This window comes from Sceloporus undulatus, chromosome 4 (genome assembly GCF_019175285.1).
Source record: "Sceloporus undulatus isolate JIND9_A2432 ecotype Alabama chromosome 4, SceUnd_v1.1, whole genome shotgun sequence".
NCBI lineage: Eukaryota > Metazoa > Chordata > Lepidosauria > Squamata > Phrynosomatidae > Sceloporus > Sceloporus undulatus.
The window spans coordinates 132,775,107-132,788,016 of record NC_056525.1 but is presented as its reverse complement, the minus strand read 5'-3'; the positions used below and the strand labels follow the sequence as shown (position 1 = coordinate 132,788,016).

The following is a 12,910-nucleotide window of genomic DNA, read 5'->3' as shown; positions in this document are numbered from 1 at the left end:
AAAAAGTCATTTTGCAAAAATCAGCAAAAATTAGGTAAATTGTGGTAAAAGGAAATGGAAAAAAGTTTGCCTTCTCATTTATTTAATTAATAACTTTATTCTGCAGTTTAGTTAATGCTGGGATGCTAACATAAGTTAATCTACATAAAAGAGAAAACTTAATTAAATTTATTAACATTTAGCAAATTAAGGAGCGAAGCAGACGAGCAATAAGGAACCTCTGGCTGTTCCAGCTGTGATCAGCCCACAATTGGCCCAGGACTGCGGCAACTGCATGGGCCGCTCCCAAGGCAGACCACCGCCGCAGTCCAAAACGGCTGCCACCAGCGGCTTCAGGCCATCTTTAGCAGCCTTGGAATGGCTTCTAGCTGCTTTGAGAATGTGCATCATCTGAACATCATGCCCCCAAAGTGGCCAGAAACCATTTCTTTTGGCCTGTCTGTTTTGGGCTTATGTCAACCAGTTGTTTAAAAAAGGAAATAGAATTGTGTTGCTCTTTATAATTGGAAAATATCTAACTTAACTGATAGGTTAAGTGGTTTTAACTAATTAGATCCTAACTCTGGCTCTACCCATGGAATAAAAGGGCCATGCAACACCTTCTTTTATTCTTTTTTCACCTGTATCTCTCCAGCCTTTCTTGTCTCTAAGCAGTCATCTTTTCTTTCATTCTTTTCTTTTCTCTGTTTCTGTCCTTTTTCTCATGATTTCTAGTCCTTGCTGACTAATACCAACAGCATGTTTTACTGTCTCATGGATTCACAGAAAAAAAGAGTCTGGACTATAAACAGACTGTGTGACATAGCTTGCTGACTGCAATACAACATACCAGGCCAAATGCAGCCTCTGTGAAATGTTATTTTGTCAAGGGCTATTGAACTCAATAGCACTTGGGAAAATTACATTTCCACTGGACTACTTATGGCTTATTATGCCAGTGAAGATCTAGAGAGAAAGGAGGCCTCCATCCCCCTTTTTTCCTCCTTGGCCAACAGAATTTTATCTTGAAAAATGGTGTAGGAGAGGAGAGGAGATGGGCTTTGAGTAATCAGTGTTCTAATGGCAGGGAGAATTCTGGAAACTCAATGGGTGGAAGTGGACTGGTAGGGAAGTTTGTAGCTATCATTAAAATCTGAGATGGAAAAGAGTGCCTTATAAATGCATTCAAATTGAGCCTAGCAATTTTGAGCCCTCAAGATCTGGAACATAGTTTGGGATAACAGCAAGAAGTACAAATAGGCCCTCTAAGCTAGTAAAAGGCAGAGGTAGAGCTAGAAGGCAAGATTAGGGAGAGCCAAAAGACTATATAATGGCAGATTACCGGGAGCATGGGGAACCTGTGTTTGGGCTGTAGTTTATTCCAACTTGCAGGTGGAACCTCATTTGATTCATTACTCCTCCATACAAAAATCAATAAGCAGTTACACCGAGATTATAGCCTAGCCTTCAACCCACAGTGCTTCTACAACGCAAATCCTTATGGGCAACACTGAAGTGACAGAAATGAGTCGTTTTTTCCCTGTTTCACCTGCACCTGGGATCAAGCAGCTCCTAGTTAAAATCCCACCTGTGTCCTACCTCACTAAGCAGCCTAAAGTTTAGAAAAACATCATACATCACTCTCTTCTTATACCTCCTCCCCCCAAAATATCATGTAGTACTTTAGCAAGTCTGTCACAAATGCAGAGGTGCCATAAATGGTCAGGGAGGAGATTGTCCCTTTATGTACAGTCCTGTCTTTAATTTACCTACAGACTTGGGCAGGGGTGGGACTTGTATTCATCTCTCTTACTATGGATATTTTTTGGCATTGTCTAGGTGTCAGCTAATTTTCAAGAAAGAATATATATTTCTATAACTTATTTGTGTTACAAATAAAAGAGAATATAAGTCTTTTCCCCTCACTAGGTAAAGGAAAAGAAAGTATCATGCATTCTGCACCATGCAAACAACTGTCACAGCCACTTGTCCCCCTGCTTCTACATATTGTGCAGTGGGAATATCTGAAGTGGGGAGCCATGTGTAGACATGTAGGTGTCCCATAAAAGACAGAGCCCTATTTGTGCATGCTTCTAGATCAGGTGGAAAACCTACATGTTAGAGCAGGTTCCCCCCTTCAGACCTTTCCCATCCAGTTCATGTAAAGCAGCAGGTACAAACAGCCAAAATACAAGACAGTGGGCATGGCCACTGAGCACAGTTGCAATTGAGAACTTCCTGAATGCATTAAACAAATGGGCCGAATAAATGGTTGGGTTTTCAACTGCATATCCCACTTAAAAGCTGAAGGCTTGGCTCAGAAAAGCTCATGAGGAGAACTGTCTTATACCCATTTTTGCTAGGATTGCTGGGAACTGGAAATGTTGATTGGGCCACTCAGAATTCCAAATGATTATATCTTACATTGCAATCCTGTATAAATTTATTCAAAGCCAAACTGCATAAAGGCAAGTAAGTAAGAATAGAACTGTAAACCTAGTTACAAAGCAAAACCTATTAAGATATAGGACAGTAACACACACATTAAAATTGCAAAATGAGCATGTGTGCTAAAAAGAATATGGTTCTGTGACACAAAGATAGGTTGTAGTCATGGATATGACAGTAAAGATGAGATATGTATCATAATATTCCAGAATCTCAGTACAGTTTGAAGTTTATATTTCTGGGCTTTTCCAGGTAGCCCTCAACACTGCAGCTAAAATGTTAAGATCTAGTCTTCAGAGAAGGACGGATTTCTTTGTAATGGTATTAGATGTATCTAAATTTTCCATTAAAAAAGAACAATGGCTGTTTCGGATATTTTTAGGTGGAGAGTCTGCATTATTCTAGCTTTATAATACCTTTTCTAAGTTTTCCCTTTACAATTGGGCTACCCATCCACAAGGAACTGACATACCAGATGATTTGGAAATGATGCAAAGGCAGACAGTATTATTGTTGACTCAAATGTTTGAAGAGCAGGATGACTGCTATGGCAACATATCTAACAGGCAATGTTCCAAACCTCAGTAGCAGGGCTGCATTTCACAAAACAAGCCATCTGTCTAGGCCCTTACTGGGAAACGCAGTCTTTATGGCTGTACAGGTTTGTAACATTCCTTAAGAATTTCCTTAAGAGCATTTTCAGCAACTTTAGAAAGTTGTAACACAAACAGTGTCAAAGACAAAGTTGAGTTAGCAACACTGCTTACCACAGATTGTCACAGGGGATTTAAGAAACCATTTCCTTCAGTCCCCTCTTCTTCTGTTGATCCTTAGGTTATAATTGTCAATAATAGACTTCCTTTTAATTTCACTGGAACTTTCAAATGAATGTTTCAAAAATAATGTGATGCAGAGGAGTCAAGGAACACAGTTCCCGCCAGAGTCAAATGTGGATTTCTCCTAGATTTCTCTAGGAGCAGCATGCTGTGAACAAGCATCAGAAATTTACCTTGCTGAAAGCACAGTAATGCATTTATTCCCATGGACAACATAGTTTTTGTATAATGATCTCTGTGATATAATGATTCTCTATGAAAATAAGCAAGCACTTTCCAGGGAATTTTCAACTATTGGTAATCTAAGGATCAACAAAAGAAAAGAGAAGAGTAGAGATGGAGAAATGGGAACAGAGATAAAAAATATGCAATGTTATTATGTTCAGTTCTGTAACTTCCCTCATGGGAGTTTATCATATGGGAGGGAAGTGCCCAAATCCCGTGGATAAACAGGAATTAAATCCGGGAATATCCCACAAAGTAGGATTGTTTTCAGACAACGTCCTACAATATTGCCATTATCCCGCATTTAACCCATTACGTAAAGTGCAGGGTTCAGCTGCTTTTGGCTGCTTTTGGACACTTTTTATTTTTGGGAAAATCCCAAAATTAAAAAACAGCATGTTTTGCCCACTTTATTCACTAGTTAAATGCAGGATAATGGTGATCTTGGGGGACGACATCTGAAAACAATTGCGCTTTTGCAGGATATTCCTGGATTTAATTCCTGTTTATCCACGGGATTTGCGTGCTTTGCCTCCCATGTAATAAACTCCATGGTGACATTTCAATTAGCCTTAAATAATAATCTAAAAACATGGGGGGGGAGAAGTCACTGCATTGTGCTGCAGAATATATGTTGTTTAACTGCCTGATGTTTTCTTATTGATTTGTATGTTATGATGCTATAGGCTGCAAGTCAGGTTTGCATTGTGCACATACACAAGTGTGTGTTTAAATTCTGAACTATTTCTTCTCGGTGACTATCTAGCTGTGAGAAACTGTACAGCACCACATATGTTTACAAAATGGCACAGAGTGTCAGTATGAACATCACCATTTCCTACTATTTGAAAAAGAAGGATAGAGAAATGTCATGATCATATTGACATTGTTTATCCTCAAGAAATGGCTAGACTCTTTGGAGCTAAGATGTATGCCACATCCCTTCTCAGGGAAGTATAGCTGAAATGCCTTCCTTCCAGGACAGACTGTCTTGGTGGATACCTTTGAAAGTAACTGCTACTGAGCAGCATTTCCTGGGGGGAAAGATCAAAATATGTGTTGGGAAAAGAGGTTGAAATTTCCTAAACTACTTGCACTATACTGTGACAACTATGGGGATGTTTTGCCACAGATGTATGGAGTTACAATCTATACACAGTGTTGATTGTTTGCCTCTTCTGTACAGGGCAATGTGGCAGAGGAGGCGCCTGTAAATGAAGCTGCTTCTCAAATGGAACAGGTTATTCAGACCAGCATTTCCGTGGCATTCAACATTCTCGGTAACATCTCATCAGGCATATGTGCCTTAACTTTCATTAAACAGAGGCTTGAATGTGTTTAGAATATCATAGTGCCTGGGAAAGAGACTAAAAGGTTGGAGAAACTTGGCAAATCAACAGGCATCTCATACCTAATCAGAGCTATGTTCTCCAGTTGTCCTTTCCTCATTCTGATTTTAATCATATTGCCCTCAAAGCTTTTATTGCTCTGTAAATTGCCACCATATATCCCATAGCTTTCAGTGGGAGTGTAGACCTGTCTGTTCTTCAGCAGCAGTGTTCAGGAGCTCCTCGCCCCTCTTTTCTTCTTCAGCTCTTAGTCAAGTACTGTGATGTTGGTTTATCCCCAGTCTCTTGGATGGCCATTCCTTTGTATAAAGCATGTGGCTCCCCATTATGTGGTTCATGAACCACTGATGTTGCAAGTAGTTTATGAAGGACTATACTGATTGATCAGTGAGCCACTGATCTGCACAGAGAATGAAATGGGGAGGAGGAAACAGCAGGGGGAAAGTCATAACAGTGGAGCCCTCCACTTTGCTTCCTTGAAATTCTGTTGTTACTGTGTATCCTAAAATCATTTTTTACTTATGGCAACCCTAAGGTGAACGTTGTTCAGAGGAGTTTGCCGTTGCAGGGATGAGAGAAGTATGGTCAATAAGCCATTTGCTTACTGTTTTCCCCATGCCCTCACATCACCCTGTCCAAATGGGACAGCGCCAAAGGCTTGATTCAACTGTAGACTGTCTTCATGTTGGAAGGACAGTTCCACATTGAATCCGGGCTATTTGCCATTTCACAAAAAATCCAGAGCCCAAGTTGCTGCTCTGAAGTCACAACACGGTGCTGAGCCATGCAGTTGACTCTGTGCACAACATTTTCAACCTCAGAGGGTGTGACTCTGAGGGCTCTTCAGTGGGCTGCAGCAGCAGGCAGAGCATAGCAGGAGGAAGCCATATTTATGATGGCTTATAAATTCCAGTTTAAGTTCCAGTATTAGAGACAATATTTATTCCCCTTTCCTAGAATTTGGCATCCATATAAACCTTTTAATTGTTTAAATCATGAAGATACTCAATTTAATTCTTATTCACAGTCTAAATTGCCACTTAATTTTGGCTGGATCTGCATCAATAATCTGGTTTGAACAGAGCCCTCTGGGGCCACAGCAAACTACAATTCCCAGAATGCCATAGCTGTGAGCCAGGGCAGTTAAAGTGGTGTCAAACTGGATTATTACTGCAATGCAGATCCAGCCTTAGTCTTCAATCTTTTTAGTGGTTATTATTTATGTTGTCCATCTTGTTACTTTTGATTTTTAAATATTTTAAGAATGTTCACTGGACTTCAAATATATGCAATACAAACTGCTTTTACTTACTCAAGCATAATAAATCACCAACTAAACAGACGGTTTCTTCTACCTTGTTCAGCTAGGGTCCTCCAAGCTCCTTCAATGATACTGTAATTCTGTGCTTGGAGAAGCTTCTGCCCAGTTGACATTAGTGAATCTTACAATTCTTCAACTTTGCAGTGGGCACGCTGTAATTTCCAGGGCTCATGTCTTGACCAGACAGTGCCCCGACTCAGCCTTAAGTCAAGGGTTTATCCAGGACACTGTGATTCTGCCCTTGTGGAATCCTTCCATAGCTATATAAGCTTAATACTAGGTCCTGCAAGTGCATGAATTGTGCTGTTAACAAGCAGCTATCTTCACCAGTGTCCCTCTTGTTGAGCAGCTTTCAGGTGGATCTTTAAGAGAATCAGTTTTTGTGGCAAAGCTTTCTACGCGATGCCGTTGGCTGGTGGAATGCATCCCACCTGAGAGGTCAGAGGGCAAGATGGTGCTCCACCACTTTCTTTCACCATCCTGCCACATGTTCATCTTCATCCTTCCCTCCCTCTCTCCCATATTGCTCTTTTCCAAGGTCTTGTGCCAACCACTTTGCCCTGAAGTGTCTGCCTGATTTTTTTTTGGGGGGGGGGCAGGTCTGATACAGAGAAGAAATGGGAGGTGAGGATTATCAGTTTCCTGATCAAATGAAACCAGTATCAAATATATTTAAAGGTGTTCACATTTTGAATTGAATTTAAAATTTAAATTTAATATTTTGGGGTTTATTTGTTTATTTGCTTTTTGTTTGTTTTGTTTTATTTTTTGGTCTTCTCATAGGTTACAGAGAAATCTGCATGAAAACAAATGGGAAGGTACATCATAGGAACTGGGATTGACACATTTTATATTTAACGGCTACCCTCTCTCCTTCTTTACCAATGAAATAACCTCATGTTTAGGGCTTTGGAGTTAGATGTTCTCCTGCAGGTATTTTTCCTGTGCTAGCTGGAGTTGTTGCTTGCCCCTTTATTCAGATAATTACTTTATACCAGTGTTGCCTGGATCTGTTGTTGCTATTTTCCCAGGGCTTCAGTACATGCAAGATGGACAGCACAAAATGGCCTTTTCATATTTCAAGCTGGCAGCAGACCAGAACTACAGTAAAGCCCAGTTCAACGTGGCAATCTGCTATGAACATGGAAGAGGCACCAAGAAGGACATTGCCAAGGTCCTCCAGCCCCAACTGTATTAACTGGCCTGTGTCTTGCTTATGTTTTCAGAATACTGATCAAAGAGTGCCTTAGTCACTTAGAGAGTGTTAGTATTAACTGGAAGAAATAGGGATATTGAAGTGTAAGGAGGATATTGAGGTGTAAGGAGAGGAAGGGTAAAGGTGAAGTCTTGTGGGACTTTCCTATTGGAACATCTAATTGATAATTAACAGAGACAGTGCTAGATTTGATAGGCCTTTGTCTGGTCCAGCACAATCCTTCATAGTAGCACTGTATTCTGCTTTGGTCAGACCTTACCTGGAATACTGTGTCCAGTTCTGGGCACCACAATTCAAGAAAGATATTGACAAGCTGGAGTATGTCCAAACAAGGGCAAGTAAAATAGTGAAGGGTCTGGAAACTAAGCCCTACGAGGAATGACTTAGGGAGCTGGGAATGTTTAGCTTGGAGAAGAGAAGGTTAAGAGGTGATATGATAGCCCTGTTTAAACATTTAAAAGGGTATGATATTGAAAAAGGAACAAGCTTGTTTTCTGCTGCTCCAGAGACTAGGAGACTAAGCAATGGATTCAAGAATACATTGCCTCAGAGTGTGGTAGAGTCTCCTGGATGGCCATCTGTCAGGAGTGTCTTGATTGTGTGTTCCTGCATGGCAGGGGGTTGGACTGGATGGCCCTTGTGTCCTCTCCCAGCTCTATGATTCTGTGATTGTTATATTCTTAAACAATTTAATTAACAGAGTTGTGATGAAAGAAAGAAAGCTGTAGGCATCCAGAAATAAGATAGAATTTAAAGTTTCCTGAGCGACTCTCTTTTTCCTACCCACCGCCCCCTGCATGGTTATTTCTCACTAATGAGTACTGGGGCTAACGTACCTGGCTGATTTCTTCTGTGATGAATGGCACTGAAGCAGGAAAGGAGAGGCTTCTCAGAGGAACATATTCATTTTCTGGCAGAGGTGTAAGATTATATAATACAGCATATATATTTTCTGGTGTTATTTGTCTTTAGGCAATTCTCTACTACAAGCGAGCCGCTCAGCAAGGGCATACCATGGCCCAGTATCACTATGCCAAGTGGCTTCTCCGGTGCTGGCCCCAGCGACACAGCAATGAAAATGTAAAAGAACCAGCTAGTTTACTGGACAAGACAGCCAAACCAGGGCTCACCCAGGTGACTATAAATTAGTAGTGTGCTGATGTAGTATTCAGAAGAAAGATAGGTCTCCCAAAAGAGTTAGAAGTGACAAGAATCCTTTCCTTTGGCCCAGGAGTTTAGCTTTGTGTATATATCATGATTGTATGTTGAGCTGCCAGCCAGGTTTCTTTTGGTCAATGCATTATAGTGCAGACTGTGCAACTCTTTACTCATTTTCTTACATTTAATTATTTTTAGTGGGCACTACATGCCTAGAATATACACCCCAAAACAGAATTGAGGAAGAAAGAAATCAGCATTTACAGCTTAAGATGGATGAGATGGGCCTAATCAGTTCAGGCAGCATACATATGTCTCTGAAATCTAATCTCTGAAAACTAGAAGGGGCATTTCTAGGCAGAACTGTGGACTCAAACAATCTTTTTGTTGTTGTTAACTGCCCTCAAGTTGATCCTGACTCATGGCAACCCTGTGGATGAGACATCTCCAAGACTCCCTTGTCTTCAACTGCTCTGCTTAGGTCCTGTAAATTCATGTCTGTGTGCTCCTTAATAGAATCCATCCATCCATCCAGCATGTGATCTTCCTCTCTTTCTACATCCCTCCACCTATGCTAGAATTATTGTCTTTTCCATTGAGTCATTCCTTCTCAGGTTGTGGGAGGATAAATGGATACATGAATGATAAATGCCATCTTGGCTTGTTCCTCTGGGTTTAATGAGACCTACTAGTATCCCTTTGTTAGATCCATGTTGAAGATGTACTTAGCCCTCCTCATTCTCTCTATCAGGTCTTTAAGCAGAGGTGCTTTGATTGTGAATTCCTGCATGACAGGGGGTTGGACTGGATGGCCCTTATGGGCTCTTCCAACGCTATGATTCTATTATTCTAGGTCATCTAATCAAGGCACAGGGCAGAATCTGTTTGGGTCACCAGGTTGAGCTTTCTGTAATCTACCCAAAACCTAATAGCGTAGTCTGATTTCTCAGTCAGGATTACACATGATGTCCAAGGGCTCTCTGAGGATATAATTGCTCCTATCTTCAACATTTCTTCCATTTGCTTAGTCACATCATCTGCATACCTTCCTGTGACTCTATAGTAGCTATAGGTGCTGCATCTCTGTGCATGTGGAATGCTGAACACCTTGTATCCTTCCTAGAAGTTGGGAAAAAGTGTGCTTGTGCAATACCAAATGTACCACCTTTGAAATGCTTTGGAAATTGTTTACATCAAGTGGAGTGGAATCATTAGTGCTACTGTTAAACCATTAGTAGCTCTAGAAGTTAAAATGGCTGTTAATTCCAGTTCCTTCAATTTCATGTTATACATCTCTATCTCGTGAACTCTTTTTCTCCCTCACCTCTCTCTCCTTTTCCAATTTTTTCCCTGTCTCCATTTCCAAAATTTCTAATTTTTCATCACACTGAAGTTCCTTTTTTCTTAAGGCTAGTTTAGACAATTCAAGTCTTCCTTTTATTTTCTGTATTTCCCCACTATAGTTTCAGAAACGGTGGTTTCTGTTGTTCACTTCTTCTTCCCCTTAACTTCAGCTTTCCAATGTGGCCTTAACTTTCTTGGGAGGTGTAGTCAGTATTTCCTTACGCTTACCCAAAACTTTAACCTCAGGAAACCATGTAATAAGAACTAAAGCACTTTCCTTTATGCCTGCTTCTTATTTCCAACAATACCACAAGCATTTACCTCAGAAATCACTTTATCCTTTGGATGTTAGATCTGACAATTTCTTTGGTTTTACTGGGTTCCTTCTCGTAATCCCTCTACTATACTACAGTGTTTACTTCAGGGGTTATACTGTATTAATTTTAAACTTTGTAGCACCTCTTTCTAATGTACTTAAAATGAGTATTTTCACAGCTTCATGGTATGTTACCACAATTTTTAAACTCGATATTACTCTTTTGTTTTTAAACTGTACTCTCAGATATTCTAACTGGGTCGTTTCACCACTTCTGGCACAATTCTGCCAACTGTCCACACACAAGGTTTCTTTTTGGCTTTACCTGAACCAAATAAGTCTCCTTACTGGATCACTCAATTGTATCACTGAATCAATCCTCCCACTGCTCTGGAACATTCAATCTTTCTGCTTGACACACACACAAAAATTGTACTTTTTTTGTAGTGTAATCCTTCCCAAGGCTGGTCCCACAGTTCCTAGCCTTGATATCTTGACACTCTGCCTTTCAGTCCTCCTTTAAAATACCTTTTTTGGATTTGGATCCTCAGTGTCCAGATGATCTCACTGTGGATGATGTATGTTAGTGAAGTCGAAGGCTTTCATGGCTGGCATCCATAGCTTTTTGTGGGTTTTTTGGGCTATGTGGCCATGCTCTAGAAGAGTTTATTCCTAACATTTTGCCAGCATCTGTGGCTGGCATCTTCATAGCAATCTGTAAACCATCTAATTAAAAATAATAATAATTGTAAGCTGCTCTGAGAGCCTTTAAGGCTGAAGGGTGGAGTCTAAATACCGTAAATAAATAAATAATAAATAAATCTTCTCTGAAGATGCCAGCCACAGATGCTGGCAAAATGTCGGGAATAAACTCTTCTAGAACATGGCCACATAGCCCCAAAAAACCCACAAAAAACTATGGATGGCAGCTTTCTGTTCTTCATGGTAAGTGTGACCAACCCTTGGTTCAGGGTAAATGATGCTGGTCAAAGTTCACAAAATAACAAGATTATTAATGTAGTTTATTATATCCTGTAAAACAATAAATGTTTTAACAAGTTCCAGTTCTTAATTCCAAACATATATCAAAAGTCAAATGGAGTTATGCCAGACCTTTTCCTTCAGTCAGTTCAGACATCCAGTAAACATTCACTCCCAGCTGCCTCATCCATCTGTCTCTTTTTCACAATCTTCTCTCGTTCACAGATGCCCCTCCTTTCCATCACAGACCTCTCTGTACTGGGATTAGCTGCCTTCTTTGTTCCAAGCATTGTTATACACTCATTCATCCAAGGACTGCTCAGTAACCAATTAAGTTGTTTCCCCTTTACTTATCCTGTCAACAGTTTCACAATCATCTATGCCTAAATGCCAATTAGAGGGAGAAATGTCAAAATCTTGTGTCTGTTACCATATTTTAGAGATACCCAGTACTTTCAAATACCCTCTGCCTTCTTAGGCAACTAAATAATTTTGTTCACTTCATTTAGACCCATTCCTCACATTATCTTGGCATGACAGAAATCCCTACAGTACAGGTTTTTACCTTTACTTTACCTACAGCTCCTTTCCAAGTCAACAAGAGGCCAAATAGGAGGAGCCCATGTTCCTTCAACTGCAAGAACTGTTTCCAGAACAATGGATTAACGCTGACCCCAAAAAGCAGCAGGCTGCTGCTACTCCTACATCATAGTAAAGCGAATCCCTTTAGTCTCCAAGACTAAAAGGTCTCCAAAAGGCCAGTTTTTGTGTATTTGCCTGTGCACTGCTAGAGAGTATGGTTTTAGAATTTACAATAATAATTTTATTAAATATTGGAAGTATACAGTTGCTTTGAGGTTGCTGTTTTTCTCTCTGTGTGCCAAGGATCTTAAACACATGTGTTTGCATGTAGAATTCCTCGAGAAAATGTCCTTTGGGTACTTGCTATGAGAACGGCCTTCGAATCCATAGAAGACATTACCAGCAAGTAGATACTGCAAGTTACAAGACTGTACAGAAGAGAATGAAAGTAATGACAGAGGAGGAGATGGCAGGTACTGGATTGAGGGACCTGCTATTGTTGAACAAAGTTGGGGAAGGTGTGTAGAATGATAGTTACTGAAGAGTAAGTTAGGATGGGCAAGAAGAAACTTTCAATATGGTGAGGAAATTGGGACAGAGTCAAAAAGGAACAAATACTTACAAGTGTTTTATAATCTTCGCAGTGTGTATGTTATTACAGCTGAAAAAATTGTGTGATATTCTCTTTCATTTCTAGATATGCACAGTTGGTATCTATTACCACAGGCAGTGCGAACTTTTTCATCCAGTCCGTGTCTTCAGAGCTTGGATCAGCCAGTTTTTAACATACTACGGTCCTGGAGCACAGGAAGCCTGAGTGATATAGCAAGTGGCTCTGTAAACTGTAAGCATAGTCCAGTTTTCTCTGATGGCCTCACCCTCAAACTACAATCCTTAGCTTGGTCCCCTGGAACAGTAATAAGCTAACATGGCCCATGAACAAACATTCTCTTCTGACCTCTAGAAGAGGGTACCTGTACATGGCTGGCGCCATCAACATTTTTAGAAAAAAAACATATGGACATTTGATGCATGTGTTTTCCTTTTATGCTAAATATATACTTTGTTTCTTGATGATTCTTTTAAAAATTGTGAACAGGGAGCCGTATCAATTAATATCACTGCCAAATAAAGAAGCTCTGGTGTTCTGTCTCA

At 40.3% G+C, this 12,910-nt stretch overlaps 1 protein-coding gene across 4 annotated transcripts in view; it reads left to right on the top strand.

The window, feature by feature from the left end:
• DELE1 (DAP3 binding cell death enhancer 1) overlaps positions 1–12,910 on the top strand; it is a 35,033-nt gene extending 22,123 nt beyond the window's left edge. For 2 of the 4 annotated variants that reach the window (XM_042464829.1, XM_042464828.1), the window contains exons 7-11: positions 4,675–4,768; positions 7,190–7,332; positions 8,347–8,508; positions 12,087–12,228; positions 12,453–12,910. In XM_042464829.1, coding sequence (XP_042320763.1) covers positions 4,675–4,768; positions 7,190–7,332; positions 8,347–8,508; positions 12,087–12,228; positions 12,453–12,682 — 771 coding nt within the window. In that variant the 3' untranslated portion in view covers positions 12,683–12,910. Of the gene's footprint in view, positions 1–4,674; positions 4,769–7,189; positions 7,333–8,346; positions 8,509–12,086; positions 12,274–12,452 lie in introns of all 4 variants that reach the window. The other 2 variants (XM_042464827.1, XM_042464826.1) reach the window with 1 other exon arrangement.